General features: G+C 37.0%; 1 protein-coding gene across 7 annotated transcripts in view; it reads left to right on the top strand.

Annotated features, from left to right (window-relative positions):
- The window catches only part of SBF2 (SET binding factor 2), a 232,280-nt gene that overhangs the window by 195,830 nt on the left and 12,668 nt on the right, over positions 1 to 23,782 (top strand). For 3 of the 7 annotated variants that reach the window (XM_041415217.1, XM_041415218.1, XM_041415216.1), the window contains exons 27-34: positions 18 to 214; positions 4,144 to 4,281; positions 5,218 to 5,313; positions 8,651 to 8,722; positions 11,149 to 11,333; positions 13,133 to 13,309; positions 16,176 to 16,277; positions 17,421 to 17,606. In XM_041415217.1, coding sequence (XP_041271151.1) covers positions 18 to 214; positions 4,144 to 4,281; positions 5,218 to 5,313; positions 8,651 to 8,722; positions 11,149 to 11,333; positions 13,133 to 13,309; positions 16,176 to 16,277; positions 17,421 to 17,606 — 1,153 coding nt within the window. The remainder of the gene's footprint in view (positions 1 to 17; positions 215 to 4,143; positions 4,282 to 5,217; positions 5,314 to 8,650; positions 8,723 to 11,148; positions 11,334 to 13,132; positions 13,310 to 16,175; positions 16,278 to 17,420; positions 17,607 to 23,782) is intronic. The other 4 variants (XM_041415221.1, XM_041415219.1, XM_041415222.1 and 1 more) reach the window with 3 other exon arrangements.

Raw genomic sequence — 23,782 nt, 5'->3', positions numbered from 1 at the left:
CTTTGCTGCCACTGCAGCTATCCTGGGCTGCTGGTGGTCCCTCAGTCTGTGCAGGACAGCAGCCTGCAGAGAGTGGCTCGCTGCTACCGCCACAACCGCCTGCCCGTTGTGTGCTGGAAGAACACCAAAAACAGCACTCTGCTCCTCAGGGCTGGGGGCTTCCATGGAAAAAGCGTGGTGGGCCTCTTCAAATCCCAGAACACACATCCCACGGGTGAGTTGGTGCAGCCAGGCTCTCTGGAGAAGGAATTTTGCCAGAGGAAAAGCAGTGATTGGGTTGAACCAGAAGTCTTAGTATAAGTGGTTATCTGATGTTATTAGTTACTGTGTGTCAAAATCCTGAATGGTATGAAAGCAGGTCAAAAAATGTGAATGAAGCATTTGGGCAGAGACTGGACCAGCACAAGATTTATCAGAATACTTAGTTTTTCAGAAGAGTGTAATATTAGAGTAACATTAATTTTGGAACTAACATTCATTGACTTCCATAGTTCACAGGCAGTGTTTAGGATACTTGTGATTGCCTGGATTTCCATCTCATGCCAATAGCTTTATCAGAGTTAACTTCATGCCAAGAATGAGTCAGTATTTTCTTTAATCAAACTGATAGTTGTTTAGAAATTATTCCAGAATTAGGCCATAATTTTTCTTGTTGGAGGAAAAGGAAACGTGAGGTCGAATTGGAGTACCAGAAACTTGTTAAGGTATCAAAGAGATTCTTATGTCCTGTTTATATTTGCACTTCTCCCCAGTAATGGCTAAAATGCAACTAAAAGTTTTGACTCTATTCAAGTGTGTTCTATAGAATTTTCCAAAACCTATAAGAAGGATACTGTACACTTATGTACAAGTGCCATAAAAGTAATTTGAAGATTATTATTTAAATACTTTTTACATAGCCTTCCATAATTTTTCCTTCACAGAATACCTTTATGAAAATCATGTTTTTCTTATGTTTAAGAGCAACTTTATCAGACATAATGAGGGTTTTTTTGCATATCAAATGCACCTTTAAAATCTCATTATTTCTAAGATTTTAGAGTTAGTGTCTGGACTGACTAATTTGTGAATCACTAATTATCTGCTGAATATTTATTGCTGCAACATTTATTGAATGTATCTCTGCAGTGTTTTGTGGGAGCTTTTTTTAGTTGGAGTGATGAGCAGTGAAGGCAATGAACTGAAATTTATATAATGTGTTTTTGTTGAAAGGATTAATGAAATGAATCAATGAAGTACTACCAATAGTTGACACAGCAGCTGCCAAAGCTTATGGATACACCAGTTTTTCCACATCCTTGTGGTGTGAATCCCAGGCATGGCAATTCAAATATTAGTCTTCAACTGATTTAATACTGATTGTCTTGGCTGAAATACAGATGAGGCATTTTAACCTGGTACAAATAGAGAATAAATTGAAAAAAAATCTGCAGGACTAATCTCAAAATTATGTAAAGACAAACACTTTGATGTTTTCTGTAGAAGTTTTCTGATGGTTTCTTTTCTTAATTTTATATAAAAGGCTATATATAGACTTTTATATTGCCGTTGCCATATGCCCACCAGAATATTATGGAGTAGATAAATGGATTGACAATAACTGTGTCTGACAGATACCTGCTTCTGGAGTTACTGCTTCTTTTAAAATGTGAAGAAAATGGAGACATCCCTCAGGAAGGAAAATGGAGACTATTTCTAGGGTGTTTATCTTACTTTTAATGGAGCTGAAGCTTGTTGAAGCAAAAGTGACCAGCAAAGGTGGTTGTACACGGCTGCCTCAGCAGGAGCTGTGTGCAGTAAAGAAATGTCTATAATGGAAAATGCATTGTGAAGCAAACTAAGAGGACAAAGAGAATCTGAAGTTAAATTCAAGTTGACAAATTCATTCTTTCCTAAATAGGAGTAGATTTTTGTTGCTCAGCTCTGGGTTGATACAGAGAAACAAGGAGAGCCTGCTGGAACTTAGTGAACATTTTTGTGACTTCCTGTTACGTGGGGTATTACGCAAGTTTTCAGAGCATAGTTGGAGGTCAGTGTGTTATATAAGAAGAACAGAACATATTTTTAGAGAAATTATGCACCGTACTTAATTTCTGTGTGGAACCAAACTGCATGTGCAACAGAGTTGTATTTTCTAACGTCTGTCCAAAGAAAAGATTATTAACAGATGTTCAGATATGAGATGGAGAGTATATGGGTCTTTTGAAATGTTCCTTTGAAACCTGCAAGTTGGTTTCTGAATTACTTTGACCTCTCTGGGAATTGTGTTGCAGAGCACTGTATTTCTAAATATGACATTCTACACCTAAATTAGCATTTATTGGTCAGCTACCCTATGGAAAGAACATTTAGGTTTCTTGGATGTAGTAACACTATCCAAGAGAACAGTTATCTTGGTTCAGGCTGAATTACTCATTGTATTAGGGCTTGTAAGATAAAGATGGAGCAACCTGTGACCAGGCATATAAAGCACACATTAGCATTGCAGGACTAAGCAATGCATTTCTTTTCTGAGACAAAAACAAAATTAAATGGGATAAAATTGCTACTGGGATCCCCATCCCCCATTTTTTATTAAATCCATGTTTCTGTGGTGACCTTCACATGGGATACAGCACATGAAAGGTGGTGATTTCATGGAAATCCCAGTTCACCTGTGCTGGTAGGGGCAATGCTTTGAGTCACCTCTGTATGCTGCTGTGATCGGATGAGCTGTGGTGAGGATGAAGGGGCACATTTTCCATCTCTAAACCATCACAAGGGCATTTTTGTCCTCAGTCTTTAATTCTGATTTCTGCTTGGTCCAATGACAAACTTTGATGTAAGTCAAGGTTTTTTTCTAAAACACACACAATACTCTTCACAAAATAAACCTGTGCAAGTGGTATAGACATTATCCTGTCATTTAGACAGCTTTTAGTTTAACTAAACTGTTAAGACCTAAATTGACTTTTTATAATATTATTTCTAGGGCTAGGGGACCCAGAGATCATTCCAGTAGATTTCAGGATATGTAAATCCTGCTTAGGAGTAGAAGAGAAAATAATGTTCCTGCTCAGGCTTTTTCCACTTGGCCAGAAAGAAACAGCATGATGTATCCTGCAGGAAACATCATTACTTCCTAATTGTACTTTCAATTCAGATACTAATTTCTATCTTGAAATTTCTTTTGCCACCTCTAGCTAATTAGCTCACTGTCTATTAGTCTCCAGCATAGAACCTGATTGGATCATCATTGGAGAAGATTGTTTACAAATTAGCATTGTGTTTTGTCACAATGTGCTCAATCAAATTCCTTGACTCTGTCTCTTCTTCTAAATGTTGGCTCTTGTGAGAAAGATATCAAATCCTGGTTTAAGCAGCTATGAAACTTTTGCCCTATAGTAAGTCCAAAGATGGCTGCAATAAACTGTAATTCCAACAATTTTGTTTGGCATTTGAAAAAATATAAACTGATTCATTGATATTGAACACTATTTTGTCATCATGGCCCAGGACCTGAGCTTCATCTCCTGTCCTTAGGTCCTTGCACCTGGACACAATGGGTGGACTTTATGGTTGGGATCCCACAATGATTAGGATTATTTGTTTGTCTTATTTTTGAGGGTTTTTTCCCTTGGTTCTGTGTTTTGTTAATGATTTCTGAACTTTTTAAATGGGCACTGTATCCTAAGGAACCTCCAAGTACAGGTGAGTAACCTTCCTTTTCTGGAATGAGGAAGAGCTGATTGAGTATGGTTTTAACTTACTTTTGTTAAAGAAACAGTTCTCTCTGTTCTCTGCGCATTTTGCTGACAAGCAGCACAAACGTAGAAATGTTACTTTTCATTTGGAGACTGAAGGGAAAGCTGCATGACCTTCACTCAGTTTGTGCTGATGTTATGGCTAGTGATGAATGGTTTAAGTAGTGACCATGAGGTGAAAGTTTCAGAAGTTCAGCTTTGTGTGGAATACAGGAGGACATTGCTGGATCCTGCTGTGCAGCCAGGTGATGCTTGTCATCAAAGGAGAGGCTTTTTGAACCTTTGACAGACAAACTAGGACATTTTCAATGCTCTGCTTTACACAGTAAGCCTTTTATTCTGTGTATTTACAAATTGTATTTTTCTCTTTTATTGCATTCCATTCTTGTTGTGACTCTAGCCCCCACTTCTCTAGAATCTTCAAGCAGTATAGAGCAGGAGAAATACCTTCAAGCCTTGCTGAATGTGATATCCGTCCACTGCAAAAGGAATGGCGGCAATACCCTCACTGTCAGCCCAACCATTGCTCTGTCTCCAGGTAAAACTCCTTTGTACAGTGCTTTTCTCTGGCTAAGCTGAGACTTTTCTCTGACTTAGTGATAGTTCAGTGTTCCATATGAATTCTGTTGTTTCTTTATTGTTAGGCTTTCCAGGTAGCCTGTTCACTCTTAGTTTCAGTGAATATGTTTCTGTGTAAAGGATGTTTATAATCTCTCCTGAAATACTTTTCAATATTAATCTGGCAGTAAAGTCTTTTATAACTAATAAACTGCATATTGAATAAAAGACTACCAGATTTGAAAGGATGCAAAATCTGTTCTGTTTTATATAATAAGACAAAATCTGCTGTTTTGTGTAATGAGGAAGTGTGAGGTTGCAAGATCAGAACAGATGACATTGTTTAGCTGCAGCAGCAATGGAAGGCATAGAGGCCTCTTTATGTTTTACATACTCATAATAGGTTTCTACTAATGTAATTCCCAAATAGAGCTCTTTTTTGCAGTGAAAAAATCTTTCAAAACACCCTATTTGAGTTATGCCTAGGTGGAGCCATGAAGAAATTAATCCATGTTTTTTTTCAGTTATTTTATGATGAAAAATGGTGAGGTTTAGGTGAGGGTAACCCCAACATGTCAGGAAGGACTGTGTGACTTGAAATTGTGTCTGTCTTGTCTTACTCAGTTGTAATTGACCTAATACTGCCAAACAGTGGCTTTTCTTGTAAAGTAACACTATCCAAAGTGTGTGTGCCTTGTTTCATTTATTGTAAAATATGTTGATTGCTTAGCTGTATCTAACACCTCCATACTGTTGCCAATGTACACATTTGTGTTAAAAACTAAATCTGAAGTACAAAATTGGCAAGAATTAGCTGTATTGGGTGAAAAGGGGCATTTTATCAGTCATATTAAGTATTAGTCTGGTTAACACTGTAGCTTTTTTAATCTTCTATTCTTTTTTTGGCTGACTTTAGGCACTGAAACGAGGGCTTCAAGAATGTCCACTGTGTTTAAGCAGGTAGTGCCAGGACATTTGGATGTAAATCTATCCAATAGCTTTGCTCGAGGAGGTTAGTAAGACTAGCTCAAAGTCTATTATTTGAAGTAATAAATGATGAAAACTGTTAGTGAAATAAAAATAATTGTACTCTTTATTGATTTGTTGCTCCGTGAAACAACAAAACAGAAATTAGATTGGCCTCAGTCTACAACATTATCTAATTTCTGTTCAAATCCTTTACTTACCACTGAAATAAAGTTGGTTTCATGTCGCAATTAGTGAAAAAATAAGCACACAGATAGGGATTATGTTTCTAAATAATTTGGGATTCATCCATATTTTTGTCTATGTATGGCCTGAAAATGCATATTTTTATAGAAGAATTTTATAGACTCTAGAATCTGCAATTACAAATCATTCCAATATATGTCTGAAGCTTTGCTGATGCTTCATAATGTTACAAGAAATCTGTGAATAACTTTACTCTAAGTAGTAGGGAGTTATGTGGCTAGGTGTAGTAGGGAGGGAGATACAGTGCATTTTTTGGAAATAGTTATTCCTAGATACAGGGGCTCATCAGTGCCATTTCTGCAAGAACATTTCTTTCTGTTAGAGGGATTCCATCTACTTCTACACTTCTAGTTTGATGAAGTTGTGATTTCTTTTTTTAATGTGCAACATGTGCATAAATTAGTGCACCAAATGTCTTAAACATAGGTTTATTAAAATAGGGATTAATCTGTTCCATAAAGGAGAGCGTTTTATATTTGATTCATTACCTTTCAGCCATGAGGACTCCTTTGACAGATATTTCTAAGCATCTAAATGCTGGTTTTCTTCTCATTAGATACTTTTAGCATCTGAAGTTAGTTAGGTTTACATTCACCTGCTGAAGTCCATTGCAACCTAAATCTACTTGTGGGATGCAAAACCTACAGCTCATATGAGGAAGGATAAAAATGTTTTATAGAGAAAAAATTCCAGAAGAGATGGGATGGGATTATGGAAATAAAGGAAGGAATAACAGAGAGGGAGGGAGAAAGGAAAATGTTCAGGGATGTGTAGGGAAGTGATGAGAGAATTGTGGCAGAAGGGAAGAGAGGAAGGGCAGGAGAGGACACAAGGGATCACCAAAGACTGGGGAATTTCCATCAATCTTAGGAATTGTGTGCATTTTCATTAATCATAGTCAATGCATATTTCTTATGTGAGAGTTTTGTTTGTGTTCTGTGCCCACTGTGCTGCTCCTGTGCTGGAGGTGAACACAGCTGGTGATGTGGGTGAGGAGGGCAGCAGGGACAGGAGGCTGCGGCTGTTGGGTGAGTGGGGCTGTGCCCAGCCTGGCTGAGCCCTGCAGCACAAAAACACCAACAGCCCGGTGCTGCTGAGGGCAGGGAAGGGGCTGCAGATAAGTCAGGGAAAGCTCTCTGGTTGCTGGGTGGAAGTTGTCCTTTGAAGATAAAGGGGTTACTGAAATAACTGCTGCTGGTTTCTAGGATTAGAGTTGGTGCTAAGTGTGATGGGATGAGTTTGTTGCTACTCAAAGAAGAAAAAAGGAGCCTGAAGGCAGTGTTAGGTCACAGACATGGTGTTTTATTGGACATTGGAGTCCCTTGGCTGAATTTCAGCAGTAATCAGGAGGAGGGCAGGGAAGTTATCTTGTGTCTTGCTGGATCTCTGCCACACCTGCCCTGTGTATCTGAAAGGTGTCTGCTCACAGCTCAGCAGGACACAGGAGGACTTGGCTGAAACATGAGAATGTTTGACAAGTACAGTGGGAACCCTAGGGAAGGTGAGAAGTTGACAGGGGAAGAGGGAACAGAGAAAGGGAATATCTCCCTGGAGAGAAGTAAACACTAGGGGTTTTGTAGATTAGCAGATACAATTCTTTTAGAAGAAATTTAAAAATACACAGAGTATATAAAATCTCTAAAATTGTTCTCAAATCCATTATCACAGAGTTCCTCACTGCTTTGTCTCAGCTAGATGTATTTCACATGTGGAGCAGCAAACAGCTATGGATTATACACTGTGCAAAATACAATAGCAGTGGTTTTGTGGTTTGGATTCTGGACCACTCTTTCCTTTCCTTGTGTTTATTATCACACATACCAAAGCTCAAAAACCAGGTTCAGCTATGATACACCAGTAAAAAATTACATTTTCTATTTTTTTGTGCCAGACAATGTATTTGTAATACATATAATCTTAAAATATAAGTTGGAATAAATGTTCCAGTGCATGAACGGTATTTCTAATTTTTTTAAACCATCATTGTTCTGAACACTCATCAGTTGTTCTGAATATTTGTGTCTGTGTCAAGTATGATTTTTTACTGTATCTGGAACATTGTCACGAAGCATCTGCCCAAAGCTCAGTCAAGTTGGTTTTGATCTGAAATATTTGGTCAAATACTTATGTTTCATAATATATTTTTATTCTTTGACCTTTTCTTGGTCGATACTTTTCATGAGAATTGTAAGTTCACTCAAAAGCCGTAGCTTTTCCTCTTCCTTCCTTTGTAAGTATAATGTGGTTCTGCAGAGCAGAACTTCTTACCTGCCATTGCTGTGTAATTTAGCAGAATAAGAAGTTTCCTGAGTATGTTTTGCCACTATTGGAGAAATACTAGGATATTTATAATTAAAAAATACAGACCCAGCTCAGAGAATTACTTCCAAATCAGGAAACATTACCATTTTGAGTATGATTTAATAGAATATTTGTATTAAAAGGACTCAGTTATGTTGATGTGGGTTTTGAGCCAAAGATAAATGCACTGATAAACACATAAGGCTCCCACAGAAAAAGATGATTTTTGCAAGGAGAGAGAAGATCTCTTTCTGTGGTAGATATTACGTTTTCTAAATTCTATACTTGTACACAGGCTTTTAAAGATGTTTGTGGGTGTACAGAACTAATACCTTGCCTTCTGCTTTAATTTTGAGGTCCATCGAATTCTACACTTAATGTCCCTAGACTAAACCATCTTTTTATAACAAGCATTAATGTTGGGATTTTTAATTAAACTGACTTTCAGCTGGATAGAAACTTTCAATAAATTATTCAACAGAATGATTTAATTACATTTCCTTTGGTATTATAATTATGGAAACACATGGTGGCTTTGCAACATGTCTGAAGCTATTGCAATGACAATGGAAATTATTCCTGTTTGATAAATGGGTGCCTCCTTCCCATTTTATATTGGTTTTGTGGCTTGATTGATGTTTTGTCTTGTGATGCCTGAGATTCGTGCTGTCTGATAAATCATGTACTATAAAGAAATGCAATATATACCAGATCTTTGGAAATTAATAAGTAACCCTTTTCTTCTCTCCTGCAATGTGTTTCGCTGCAATGTGCATTCCATTCCTCCTCCTTCTGTCTTAACTGTTATCTGCCAGTGCTTGGGCACAGGGATAAATGTTTCACTCATTCCAATTCCAAACCAGCAACTAAGGAAAGAGTCCACCAAGGTACTGTATTCTGTGTCCTGAAAGCCCATTCTTTTCTACCATCTTCTGCTACTATGTCTTAATTCATTCTAAAGTGATACTGACAGAAAGCCTTGTTCCTGCATTAACAAAATTTTAGCTCAGTGTTGTGGATTTTTTGTGTTTGGAGGTTTTTTGCCCATTGAATGTATGCACAGTGACTGTGATGTAACCCCAGAGTGATATGTAGAAAATTTTCTGCGTGAAAATTTTAAACAGCTAAAAATCAGTTCTGGAAAAGAGTTTAGTATTCCTACTGCTTTCAGAAAATAGCTAAGAAACACTTACCTAGTCAATGTATTTCTTTCCATAGTTATTAATGTTAATGAACAAGGGGAAATGGATTACTGTCAAATCAGAAAGTCATAATACAGTAATACACAAGATACTGCTAACAAAAATAAAGTAGTAAACAAAAGTACAGTAGAAACACAATTGTGCCTTTTAATCACTGCTGTCCATGCTGGCAGGAATGTATTTGTAGCCAGTTTTGTTGCTTTTGATGTGCCACAAGTGCTGATGATGAGTGCATTTGTGAAATGCTCCAGAGCGTCACTGTGCATTTTTGTACTCTTCATCTTTGGGGACAGCAGTTTGTGTTGGAAATTTTTCATACCAAATGAATGAGAACTTCTTCCTCTTATTAAGTATTTGCTGTGATTTCTGCTTGCTAAAGTCTCTATTATTTCATGTGTGGTAGCTGAGACTTGGAATAAGACTTTGTACTAAACACACTCCTTTACTGCTTGAGGTGTTTATAGAAGTGGCTGGCTGTGAAGTGGGAGTTTTTGAGAGGTGTTACTGCCCAGAACTCCTTGCCAGCCACTCTGAGTTGCTGCAGTTCATCTCCTCACATCTCAGACTAGCAGCCAGACAGGCAGACAAGCTAAGCTGTACAGACAAGTCCCTGTTGAGAGTTACTGTACAGAATTATTTTTTAATAGAAACACAATCCTGCTTCTAAAAAAATAAGAGTAAAATTATTTTGCTGGTTGAGCTATCTCAGTGGGATTTATTGTTATCTGCATCTTTTTTCTTCTGTGCAAGAAATGTTAACTATGCACATTGTTGGATTTTCCTGAAGAGGGCTGGGTGTTGGTCCTATGGTATCTAAATTTCTAGTACTATGAGGTATTTCTGGTGCCTCTTTTGGATATCTTGCTTCACAGATTTATGGACAAGAGACTCTTCTGATAATCTGATTTACTGCATATTGGGATAAGGAATTTCACACTGCCATTTGGACGCCAAATTTAGTGTACTTTAAGGGATTTGATTTTCAAGTAGTGCTATTCATACTCTGAGAATCCAATACCTTTCACATGCCTCACATTGCACACACAAAAACAATCCCACAATATCCTGGTTATTAATTGAGGTAGAAGAAACAGAAAAATATTTACTGCTTGTCTTTTCTTCTAGCACTAAACAGCACTTGGCAATCTGATTTTAAAAATCAGATTAAAAATCACTACTTCCTTATGTTAAAATCAAGCATGAGATGAGAGCATGGCTGTGTGCTGCAGAATTCCTCTCCCTGGCAGTGCCAGTGGAGCTGTGGACACTGTGCAGACTCAGTGCTGCTGGGCTGTTGCTGTGATGCCATTCTGCAGTAAAACAGGCGAGCATGGAATGATTGGCTCTGACTCCGCTGCTTCAGAATGATGTACAATTGCTTTATTAAAACTATATTAGATTACATTATACTATGCTATATTAAAGAGATGCATACTACACCATACTGAATTACATACTAAAGAAAAACCTGTGACTGGCTTGAGGCTGCCGGGACACAGCTTTGACCCAAGAGGCCAATTAATATAAACAACCTTCACCAGAATCCAATTAAGAACTCCCTTCAGGTAAACGACCTTCTTAACACATTCTACATGTGCAGAAACAACAGGAGCAGCAAGTAGAGATAAGAATAGTTTTCTTCTCTCTGTGCTTCTCCAGGAAAAAACCCTGAGAGAGAATTATGTCTCTCTGTTCAGAGAGTGTGGATGCCACACCATCCAAGGATTGCTGCTTCCACATCCCACTGCACTGCATGTTGTTGCCAGCTTTGGGATTTCTGCACTTTCCTGGCTTCTGTCCCTCTAGGAATTTCATTTCCATGCACTTACACAGACATTGGTGTTTGCAAATTGTGGTTTATCACTGTGTCACTGATATCACAGCAACTCTTTTCTCTACAGTAGAAAGCAGAGTCAGATGAGAGTCTGAGGTTAAACAATGCAGTAGGATGGTTTTGACAATTTTTGTTACAAATCTCTTTCTTTCCAGTTCATGCTGTTAATTATGTCCTGTGAGGGATGCATGTGACATGTTTAAGCATATGTCTCAGTAATTATGATCTCCAGTGCCTCACACAAAATGTTTTTTACATATTCTTCATCCTTATGAAGGTGTATGGGCGAGTCTTCGTTCAAGCAACCGATTTATCAACACCCAGACTCCGTTCATTGATGTTGGTGCAAGGCTTGCAGGGAAGGATAACCCCCCTCCCTACAGCAGCAGCTCCTTTCTGCAAAGTCAGCTGCTGAGAAGACAAGCTGCCCTCTACATATTTGGAGAAAAATCTCAGTTACGGGTAATGGCGGTTTAATTTTTTTCATGTGTGATGTAGTTTTAATTTAGTTGAGTTTAATTATTCTCATGTTGTTACAAACAGTAAATGGTATTCAAGATAAGATGGAAATATGTTATGAAGGAAACAAAAATGTTGTTAGCTGGGAAAGCAATTGACAGAGAAGGAAACCTTCATGACTGTGGGCAGCACTAAACTCACATAAAGCCAAATTGATGAGAATAAGGCCAGCCCAGAACTCCTGATTTGATTACCTGGAGAGGACCATGATGTCTACAGTTATGTACATATTATTTCAGAGAATTTAATGTTTTAGGTGCAATTGTTTGAAAAACAGGTATCTTCTAATTCTTAGTGGTCTTATTTGTTTTCTGAAAATGTTTTCAGAATTTTTTTTAATCTCTGCATTCAAAGATTAAGAAACCATTTTTTTCATATTTTCTTATTTGAAATGTGAACACACATAAAACATTAATGTATTTTTTGAAATACGAAAGGTCCAAAACCCATTACTGGTAGTAGGAAAACACATCACTATCCATTTTTTTCTGAAGTTATGTTCTATCAGGAGGTGGAGGAAACATGCTGTACCAGATTAATGCATCAATTACATAGAATTAAATTACTATATTCCACTAAAAATAACTGTTTCTATTTGTTTGATTTCTTAATGAATGATAAGTGAAGAGTTCAATCATGCATCTACAGCTGTGTAGCAGAAACTACTGCTTTATTCTGTTAAATATCACGTCACATAAATTGATGAGGCAAACAGAAATATACAGCATTTTAAAGAAATGGTGCTACTTTCCTCAGTTGCTTTTGTCATGCGTTATTACAATTTGCCATTGTTGAGTTATTGAATTTATTTTTGAACCATGCAAAATATAAACAGAATTAAAACCAGGCTTTCACTTTCCTACATTTTCAATTGGCATTCTATGAAGAAGCTTAATGAAGATTATTTGCAGGCCAAGTTTAATTCAATGAAAGCAATTTCTGAAGAAAACTCAAAAAGTTTGGCGTGAACATCTTCAGTGATGCTTCATACATGAGAATTGTTTTTCCTAATAATGTTCTCCATATTATCCTTTTCATCATAATCCATTGGGTTTTGGTGGGGGTTTTTTCAGTCAGCTAACTTGTTCTTTTAATTCAGTCCTCCTCTCTTATTGCTAAATGCAGTAAGTTAAATAAAACATGAGGAATTCTGCTAGGAAAACCATCCAGCTGCTACTCTGTGCTGAACAAGGTACTTCAGCCAAACAACCCCCTCAATGCCCAGTGATGGTTTAGATGACTCAGCTGGTTTGCACTCATGGGGCTTCTTTTTGGGTGTGGGAGTTACTTTTTTCTGCTTTATTGAAATCCCAAAATGTGTCCTGCACTCTTCATATGTCATCCATACAGAAATTTTCATTTTTATTTGTTTGTTGTTGCTTAGCTTTAAAAATGTTAAAGGAAGTACACTATGTTGTGTATAAGGAACTGAGCAGATTGCCATTCAACTTTGGGTTTTCATTACTATTACTGCTAGAATAATTCTGATTATTATTGAAAATATGGCTGCTGTGCAGTACATTCTGCTGTTATGGTTATAGTTGGGTACTTTCCTGTGGTACATTTTGCAAGGATTTTATTATATTTTTTATTATCCTGGGCAGGTGTTTAACTACACCAATTTTTCATGAGGAATTAATTACTTAGCAATAAAGCAGGCAAGACTTTGGGATTTAAGGAGACTGTCAGCAAAAAATATGCTTCCCTTTTAAATTACATCTGCTGTTGTCCTTTCCATACAGGGGTTCAAACTAGATTTTGCTTTGAATTGTGAATTTGTTCCTGTTGAATTCAGTGACATCCGGCAGACAAAGGCGAGCTTTAAGAAGCTGATGAGAGCTTGTGTTCCCAGCACTATTCCTACTGACTCTGAGGCAACATTCCTCAAAGCTCTTGGGGAGTCAGAGTGGTTCCCACAGGTAATTGATCTGACAGGTACTTCTGATAATCTATATGTAGTACTGCTCACACAAAATAAATTCCAAGCTCTTGTGACAGAGGACTATTGTGTTCTAACCAGCTGTTCTTTGCTCATTGTAAGCACTTTGCATGCTCTCTGTTCTGGCATTCCATAGGCATTACTATTATTTTAATGCCATCATAATATTTACAAATATGGGAGGCATTTTTATAACAAAATTTATGTTTTATGACATGGAACACACTCTCAAGGAGGGGTGACTGGGTTTTCTGTCTATATAAGTTCATGGGTCTTGGTTTTAAATTATTTTTCTTATTTTATATATTTTAAAAATCAGAAAAAGAAAGTGTGGGACAATAAATGAGCTTTTTTATTTTAAAACAAATATTTGACTCTTCTTATGTGTGCCCACCCTGGATTTTGATAGGCACAAGTTAAAGAACAAGCAAATATCTGTTGTGGGATATGGAAAAGTGTTTGTGGGGAAGAGAGGATTCTATGTGTGTCACTCTCTTCTCTCTGAATCTGTACCTTTATTTCCCTATCTCATCTTCCTTTACATAAATTATTTATTTATTTATTTGTTATTTAACCAAACAAAGGCAAGACTGGAGCAAACTTTGCAAGATTCAAATTAAGAAGGATGTGGGAAAGCCAGCTCTTTGTAAATCTAAAAGCACTTTAATTACAGTGAATGGTTTTTAACAGCTGCTTGTTATGTTTGGAAACCCCTGCAGAATATACTTTTCTCAAGTGCAATTAATCACAGAAAGCAGAATAGAATTATGCTGATTTCTTAAGGAGGAAATACTTGTGAGTAACTTGTCAGTTATGACACCTCAGGAACTGCATTCCTGGTTGAAATGTGCTGCAAGGAGGGCTCAGCTTCTTCCCTGGGGTGAGAGCAGGAGCTGCTCGTGGCTGGGGCTGGCCAGGAAGGTTTTCAGGAAGAGGAAAAGCTGGGAGAGCATGAAAAACACCTGACTTTCTCATCATGTGAACATTTTCCATCACAGAGTGCTTGAGCAAGTTCATAAGTGTAGATAAATGAATCTAATGTCATTTCATCATTGAATTAATGAAATAAACTTGTCCCCTGCAGCAGCCCAGGGATGCAGGGCAGATAACACTGCAATTCTCTTTTTTGGCATATTTCAGGGGATCATTCCTTGCTTTGAGTACATCACTCTGCTGAGGGCTAGGACATCATGTCACACACTAGCTTTATTATATTTAAACCACATTTCTGTGGTTTAAATCATGTCATATCTGACTTATGTGATAAAGCTAATTTATGAGTGATAAAGTTAATTTATGACTGATTTGGCACATTTTCTACTATTCCCATGAAAGAACATAGATCTGTCATCTCAGAAATGTTTTCATTGTATTATGCTTTCCTCTTCTGGGCAATAGAAGTTTAACTGATTAAATTACAGATTTTAACACTGTATGGACTATCTCTTTATAAGAATGTGAATACATAGAAGAAAATTGAACACTGCCCTGTGTTCTGAACACTAATTAAAAAAACAGTGCTTTGCATTTTTAACAATGAATCTGTAAAACCAGATTGCATATCAGTTTCCTCATTAAAGATGGAAGAAACAGCCTTTCTTCTAGTCAATTGCCTAAGAAAGCATAGAAGAATAAACAAGCTTTGTTTTAAAAGTGGTTCTCTTTTCAGTCTTTACTTATAAAAATTGCAGGAAAATTAGTCTGTTTGGGTTGGGGTTTTTTCCTAAATAATGGCTATGTGAATGCTCAGAGGAGTCCAGGTTTTTCTGTCACAATTTCCATAGCAATATTCATTAGATTTTTAAGAGGAAGAAAGCGGACTGCCATGAATAAGGATGAATTTTCTAGCGTTTAACTGTTGTTTGGTTGATCTTTCTTCCTCTTATATTTTTCAGTTTAATTTTTTCTCACTTTCCTGTGCCTTGTGTACTTTCTGAACTTACTTTCTTTCCTTGCATAAATGATCTTAGATGATTCTTACCATCTTTTGTTTGTTTCCCTGTACTGTTTTCTTCCTTCTTTCAGACTTTCATCTTTCCCATTGCTTCTGTTGGTTGGATTGTATTCAGTGCTGCACAAAGAACAGTTTCACTCTGCTGTAAAAAACTGAATTTTTTATATATTACCTATTATGTTGTTTACCAAGAGTGCTGTCATAGTATACAAAATGGTAAAATCATCATACAGATTTTTCTTTTTAGTAATAATGATGTGAAGTCTCATAGTAAGATAAAATTGCCCAGATTCACCTGAACTTCTTTAACCTGCTTATTTTAGCAACATTGTGTAATGAATATTAAAGTGCAAATCATTAAAGTGTCCTCTTTTCATATATTTTAGCCTGTCTGCCCAACTATCTAAAGTGTTCCTCTGTTGTTGTTATTATTCACTTCATTAGTTTCCAACTTCCGTGGTACTGAATATTAGTAATATTACCTTGTAAATATCCTGCGTGGATTCTCCCATTAAAGTACTTAGTGACTTTATGGAATCTTAGCATTTCACAGGAAATTATTTTAGTGTTAAGCCCAGGATGGAATTTCTCTCCAGTAAATCTGTCAACTGTGTTGTTCCCATTCTCCTTTTTATGACAGCTAGTTTATTACAGTACTCATTGGCTTTAATACTTTAAGTTCCTATCTTCAAAACTTCCCTTAGTTTTATTGTAGTGCAGATGGAAATCCTTAGACTGTTACATTTAATTGTTGCCTAATCAGTTGCACCAATGTATTTCTTTGTGCTATATGTGGATCCAGGAATGTATTTTTAAATATGAAAATATTCTATTTATTTATATTATCTAAAGATGTATCTAGAGTGTGTTACTCATTCATAATATTTTATAGCTTCACAGGATAATGCAACTGGGGGTGATCATCTCTGAACTCTTGGAAAATGGTTCTTCTGTTATGGTTTGTTTGGAAGATGGCTGGGATATAACTGCTCAAGTAAGCTGCTATAAAAACCTTGAAATAGTTCAATATTAATAAAAAACACCAGGCAATACTTTTTTACACAGATGACAGATAATTTGGTATGACATTAATAAATTTGTGTTGTGGCAGAAGAAAAGAAATCAGAATGCATGAATCCCTGCATTCATTTGCAATTTATTTCATGACATAGTTCCTTAGATTGAATTCATTCCAAAGGTCCTGATGGTCTTAACAGTTCTAAGGCTTAGATGTAAGATCTGCATTCCTGCACCTAACCATGTGTAAGAATGAAAGCTAGAAGTTGCCACAACTGTTCATTTATCATTTTAAACACTGTATATTTTAAACACAGGAGAAATTTATCTTCCATTCAATTTCCATAAGTAATGTTAGGAGACCACACAGGGAGAAAACTGAATTTGTGCCAGAGTGCCTGTAACACCTGCTGCAAGGGCAGATCATCCCAAACTATAAATTAGGTGAATCAAGACCTGCTGCCTGATTTAATAGATGCATTGTGTCCATGCTGCTGCTTCATAATTCAGAAGAGAAGCACAGATATCCATAATTCTAGTAAATAAAACCTTCATGTGCAGCCAGCATCGTAACACCAGGTAAACAAGCACACAAAAGAGTGTGACCATAATTACTGGAATCATTGACAAACGATGAAGAGTAGAGAGGGGATATACATAGCTGGAAGTGCAAGAAGGCTGTGCTGCATTTTAAAGTCTCCTGAGATGCTGTGTATAAAAACAGACTGCAGTTGGCTGGGACAAAAACTCTGAAGTCGCCCTGAGGACCAATTCTTTAATGCTTTTTCTGCTGAGGTAGTAGATACTATCTTTTAAATGTTTATTATAAAAGGGGTTTTATTTCAAACATAATTTAAATGTAGTAGGCATCATAATCACCTCCCAAGTCTGCAGGTGCTTAGGTTCTACTTCTACAGATACCATAAAGTGTCAGTGTAATTGGAGCTTTTTCATATGGAGTATTATTTGGCTTGTTTCATAAAAATGTGTGTGATAAAACGCTTGTCATTAAGTTTATACGAAAGATTTTGTTTTCTTGAACAGTGAACAGATTACTGAATGCTTACATTAAGGTTTCTCCTAAGTTGTGTAACACAGAATATCCTGTCCTGTGATCCAGGTGGTGTCTCTGGTGCAGTTACTCAGTGACCCCTTCTACAGGACCCTGGAAGGCTTCCGAATGCTGGTGGAGAAGGAGTGGCTCTCCTTTGGCCATAAATTCAGCCAGCGCAGCAATCTCACCCTCAACTGCCAGGGCAGTGGATTTGCTCCTGTTTTCTTGCAGTTCTTAGACTGTGTGCATCAGGTGAGCCAGTCTCTAACTGCCATTTACAAGAAGGTTTCATGAAGAAATGTGTGCATTCCAGTATTTCAAGTGTTATAGGTACAGGTTTGGGAGAAGATTAGTAACATCATTCCCTAGGTGTTAATAAAGTGGATGGATTTCACCCCAGGAAGAGCTGGAATGGTTGTCTAGATGGCAGATAGCACTGGAGTTACTCTCTTTTGGCATACATAGAGGAGACTGACCCAAAGCAGACACTCAGAGGGATGGGAGTACTTCTCTATTGAGGTTGTTTATGTAGAGGTTTCTATTAGAAGGTTTTTAAGCTATGAGTGGCTTTTAGAGTCCTTTATTCAGAAGGAAGAAGGGACTGGTTTCTAGCACCTTGACTAGACAGTTTTTAATTCCTTGTGCCTGATGATGAGCCTTGAAGAGGCCTTGTACTGCACCAGTTCTGGAAACAATGACAGCTACAAACCAGGCGTTCTGAGATGTTCTGATTTTTATGTCTAGTACATGTTCAGAAGAAGATGAACACCAACAATTGTGTTGTGTAGGAGGAAATTAGGTTAAGAAGATTATATTCATTTTGGGTTAATTCTGAAGTATGTCCTTGTGTTCATCTCAAAGCACTAAATGTAAATTCTTTGCAGAGATTCTGTGTATGCAAACTTAAGAGGGATTCTTGCATAGTTCCTCTTGTACATATGTCCTTCTTTTCCCACTTCTCTGATTTTTCTCGCTGAAAAAGCTGAAAGTTTCCTTGACATTATTCACCTGTGTTAAAAGTATGGATGACTGTGTATCACAGAAAATTAACTGTTAAGGCACCAGCCTTTTTACTGGGAACACACATTCATAGTGAATACTTGCATGAAACAGGAGTCTGTGAGTAGGTCCTGCTCTGGTACCTGAAGAAAACTCCACTGATTAAATAATTTGCTAAACCAATGGAAAGCAATCTTCAGATATATCTGTGTGAGATTGATAATGAATGAGCATAGAAGAAGAGGAGTGAAAAACATGTTATGGAAAATATCCCCAGCTTTGTTTGTGTCCCAGTAGTAAACACAAACAACCATCATTATTGCTGTCTCAGGAGTTAATAAATCATATTCTTGGAATGTGCATTAATTCCTACAGCATTCCCCTTATGAAAACTTTAGTAATATTTGTCATCTGTTTCATCCATTTCCCAGTGGTTGTAGTCGTAAGGTTATTTTTTATTTGAAATTGGGAGATTTCTCTAAAGAGAATCAATACTGCATTTTTTGTTCAAATAAGTGGATCTGCCCAAGTGTCACACTTTATCTTACAATAGGGTTATTGCTCCTTTTCTGCAGTAGAAAAAAAGACATATTCTTGGTTTCAATGAATACAGCAGGACAAAATTTCCATGTGCTCTAATACTGAAACCTATGTGCCTGGTGGTTCATTCAGTTCTGTTAATTAATAATTTGTCTTGGTCATGGTGCTGTGTTCTCTCTGCTTTCAGGTGTCTGCTCTAAGCTTAAATTGGCTGATTGGATAACACCATCCATAGTAGAATGGAGTAACCCTACCTCTGATTTTAAGCAGTAGTGCAAATTTGGAGTTGGAATCCTCCCAGCATCTCCCCTTGCCATTTTTTGATGCTGGTCTCGTGCATGTGCACTAAATTTTTTTGGGAAGAATTTGAACTTGCACCAATGATTTTTTCACCTAGCCATTGGGGTCATCAATGTAAAGTTCAGTCATCCACTCACCTGGACTAAATGCAGTCCAGGTAAAACCACAGATGTGTGGTATGGCTGCAGGGACCTCAGCAGCAGCTGCTTCAGTCTGTTTGTCTCCTCTGGGTTCCTTCTGATTTCTCGCTAATGTAGACATAGCCTGCATCCTGTTTGTGCCCCTGGAAACACTTTGCTTCAGTTTTACTGTAATAAATCTTAGAAAGTTGTCATTACAAGTGAATTATCCTCACATGCCCATACAGTATTTCCTTCTCAAGTGATTCAGAAATGACACAGGTGGTGGAAACAAATGGGTTATCAAGAAGAAAGTTAAAAATTAAATTCAAGGATTTGGGGTTATTGTCGTGAAATAGAATGGACCATGTTTTCTTCATGGTTTTTCTTTAAGTTATGTTTAATGAAATCTGCAGTTCTAAGGACATGGAATAGTGGATTATAGTCATCCCATCTTTAAAAGTTAGAATGAAGTGCAAAGTGGGACAAATCCCTGCTGTTGACAACTGTCAGGTGCAGTTTAGCCTCAAGCTGCACACATGTGAACATGTCAAGGAGATACAGGAACATCACCTTTGTCATTCACCTCAGGGAGCAGCTTCAGTGCCTGTCACTTGTTGGAATCCAGAATGCAAGGAGCTCTCAGAACTCTGAGCCTGGAAGCCAAAGCTTAGAATTAAACACAGGATTTGATCTGAGACCTTGGAAAAGGCTTCCAAACTTAGCTGCTAGAAGTGAGAATGTGGATTTATAGTTTAAAACAGAGATACGTGAGTTTAAGATATAGAAAATATAAAAGTAGTTACAGAGGTAAACAAGGAGTTTAGAATGCAGTAGGTTTTATAAGATGAACACATTGTAGGTTTGTGTGTTATGATTGGCTAAGAAAGCTTATACTGTAGCATGGGTCTGTAAGATGAAATATTTATTGATTGGGTCAAAAACATGAATGTCCTTCTGGCAGTATTTTATTGGTCAATAACTCCTTAAAAGGTCTTGTAACTAAGGGTCTTGGGACCTTCCGAACCATGCTGTAACAATGTGAGCCAAATTCACCCTTCCTGCCTGTGTAGAAGATAAAAAAAATAAACTGCATCATCAAAAACAACTCAGAGCTCTCGAATTCCTTCCAAAATTCCCCCCAAGTGAATTATCACAGTCACTCAGCAGGTATCTGCCTCTGTCTTATGACATACACAGGTTATTAGCAGATTCATTTTGCAGAGAGAAGAGCATTTTCTGTTTGAGTTTGAGCTGTGTGCCCTGGGTGCAGCTGTGCCAGTAGGACTGGTACCTCCTGCTGCCCGCCAGGAGCTGCTCACTGCTGCTCTGGTGGAAACAGCACCTCCAGTCCCTTAGCTCAGGGCTTCTTGGCAGCCTGCCTGCTTTTCCAGCCAAAATGATGGGGAAATTTGGTAGAAAAGATCATTAGAAGCAGTTCAGCTTGTCCGTCTGAAGGAGACAGTGACTTCTTCTGAGGAAAGATAAGGCTGTGAAGGGGTTATAAATATTTTACCCAGTGTTATCTTCATCCAAGACAGGGCATGGGAAGCACAATCAGTCTAATATTGACAATAATACAGACTGTAAGCTAAATGACCTACAGTCCCATGGAGAATGCAGTTATGAGTAGCTTTTCTAGAACTAGATTGTCCTTCTAACTCACAATAACTCTTCTAACTCATACTATTGAGTTACCAAATTCTAACAGTGTGATTGTAATTTCCAGGGAAATTGATTTTGAAGTCAAATTATTGGTTGAAATTTCATATGAATTTACCATAAAAAAATAAGTTTTCTCAACATCTCTACTTGAAAATTTTTGTGAATTTTTATTGGTTTCTGTGCAAATTGTTACACAACTACAGAATCCAATTAGATTGCAACTTAACCCTGTAGTGTAATATATTATGATGAGTTTTTTAAAATTACCCATTCACTGGAAGCAAACATTTGGTCCTTTCAAAGTACTTTTAATCTTTAGAATCCATATACTGGGTGCAGTAAGATTACCACAGAGCCAGTACATGCATTAAATATCAGGGGTTAAACTAAAGATACAGAGAAAACAAATGAAGCAGTGATTCCTAAATTAGAACTGCATCATCTTATAAAAAGTCATTGTTTATGCCAATATCTCCAGGTGTCAGCTGAATTATTAATGCAAAATCAGTCTTTCACAATAGCAGCATCTGGCAGATACTTTCCCTGCTTCTAAGGAGACGCAGTTTATGCAAGTGATGTCAGTGAGGAAGCTTTTCTTATTTTTCTTCTGAATCTGTTTGGTAATTTATTAGCTATAATTAAAACAGGATGATTTTCTAGAGCTGACTTCTTTTAAGCCCAGTGAAGAACTCTGTCACAGCACCCTGTGTGAGAGGAGGTGAGTGCTGCTCCCATGGGAGGTGTGCTCAGTTATTCCAGGGTTTGCAGGAAAACCTTGTAGTCCTTACCAGCACAGGACCTTTGGAGTGCTGTATTCCTCATTCATGCTAAGTAAAAATTTGATTTAAAAAACCAAAAATGTATTAGAAAACTAAGGAAAGCTGATAGGTCTATAAGATTATTAAATTCACTTAGGAGTTACTTCAGTGGGAACATGGTAATTTTAAAAACAACTCCAAGATACTGAGTTTCTCTAATCATGATATTAGAAACACGTACAGGTTTAATCAGGTTTTAAATGTTCATGTATTATGGAGATTTAGACAACAACAATTACTACATTGTTTACCTCTATCAGAGAAATGTTTTATAGATGTTTTCTCTTTAAATGGAAATTATAATAACTTACCGTTATTACAATATTTCTGCATCCAGAAATCTCAGAAATGGAATGGCCCACAACATTTAAAGCCATGACAGGATTTTATCAGCAGCTTGTTCTTGTAACTCTTACATGTATTAAAATAATTGTTGGACCATAAGTAGAAGTTAAGACCCTGTATATATTTCATGTCAAATAGCAGAATGTTCCCTCTCCTTCTTACAGTATCTTAAAAAAACCTTCTCTGAACACAAGGAGAAAATATGTACTAAAGATGATATGGAAAAAGATCTATTTTTTATAAATAGAGCTGAATTTTTAATTTGCCTATAAAATTGAAGTCCTGTATTTATCATAGAAAAAAAATTGCTTATTCTTACTTCTTTTATTCTTACAAATCTGTGCAGGAATGTAGTATTTGTATCAGGGGAAAAATGGGGATTAAATAAGAGTGGGTATTTTGAACTGACATGTCTTAAACTATCTGAGCATTTAAAATGCCCAGCCCCACGATAATATTGAGATACAATAACAGCAAATTCTGTGGCTGAAACGCTGTGTGGTGTTTGTGGGTCCTTTCAAGGGATTTTCCTTTCACTGTTGTATGTGCAGTAGAAAACCTCTCCTTGCTAAACACTTATTTCCCCCTTTATCTAACTGGTCTATGTGGAAATATAAATGTAAGGAGCTTCAAGTAATGTTAGTAACAGTTCCCATCATTTCTGCAAAAACCCCATCGAGTAATTGACAGGTTGAGAGAAACTGATAAGAGATTTGAGAGAAAATATGGAACAGAAAAATGAGTGATGGGAATGCAAAAGACAAGGCAGGGGTAATTTGCAGAACAAAAGGTATGTTAGAGGTTTGATGTGGAGCTAGACAGAGAACACTGGGATTTACTTTGAATGTGAAATTCACTCAGCAGTTTCTTTTTCAGTTGCCTACTGTACTTATTTCCAGTGCAATTAGGAATCTTCAATTAACTGCTGTGTTTATTCTGAAAATAAAGAACATGAGTCATAAACTTACTTGAAGAGTAAATTTTAAATTAACACATAAAATTTCTCCAAGCACTATCTTATCAAGATTTTTAGAATCTTTCATTTTGTATGGATATCAAGTATAAATATCAGTAACTAATGCTAATATTTTGCCCTGCATATTAAACTTTGTGCTTAAAATCTTACATCAGGCTCTTTATGATAATGTTAAAGAGAAGCTGCTGTGAAGAACCAGCAATTTCACAGTGCTGTACTCTGATAATTTAATATAGTTTTCTTAAATAAATATACTCCTCACTCATGTTGGAGTCATTCACTGAATCAGACAGACCCACAGCCTAATGAGAGTAACAATTTAAGGAATGACATGGTTTTATTGTTTTAAAAGAATAATGGCAAGACACCTCCTCAGTGTGGGGTTTTTTTCATACTCTAATATTTTTGGTCATATTTTGAAAAGGAGGAAATATATGTAGACTAGTAAGTACTTGAGTAATTGGCTGTTTCAGAAGTGGTACGTGGAATATCATTTTCAGCATTGTCTCTGTACTTTTCTGCTTTGTGGGGTTCTGAGCAATAGCCAGAAATCCAGTGTGAAACCTTTCAGTTAAAGTTTGAATTCCAGCCACATCCAGGAATAGCATCTTTACCTGTGAAGTTATGTGGTCACTCAAGAATTATCATAGAAGATTTATATCCAGT

This window comes from Onychostruthus taczanowskii, unplaced genomic scaffold (genome assembly GCF_017590055.1).
Source record: "Onychostruthus taczanowskii isolate IOZ18803 unplaced genomic scaffold, ASM1759005v1 scaffold49, whole genome shotgun sequence".
Lineage (NCBI taxonomy): Eukaryota > Metazoa > Chordata > Aves > Passeriformes > Passeridae > Onychostruthus > Onychostruthus taczanowskii.
Note: the sequence above shows the minus strand (reverse complement) of the source record. Positions and strands in the feature narration are given on the sequence as shown.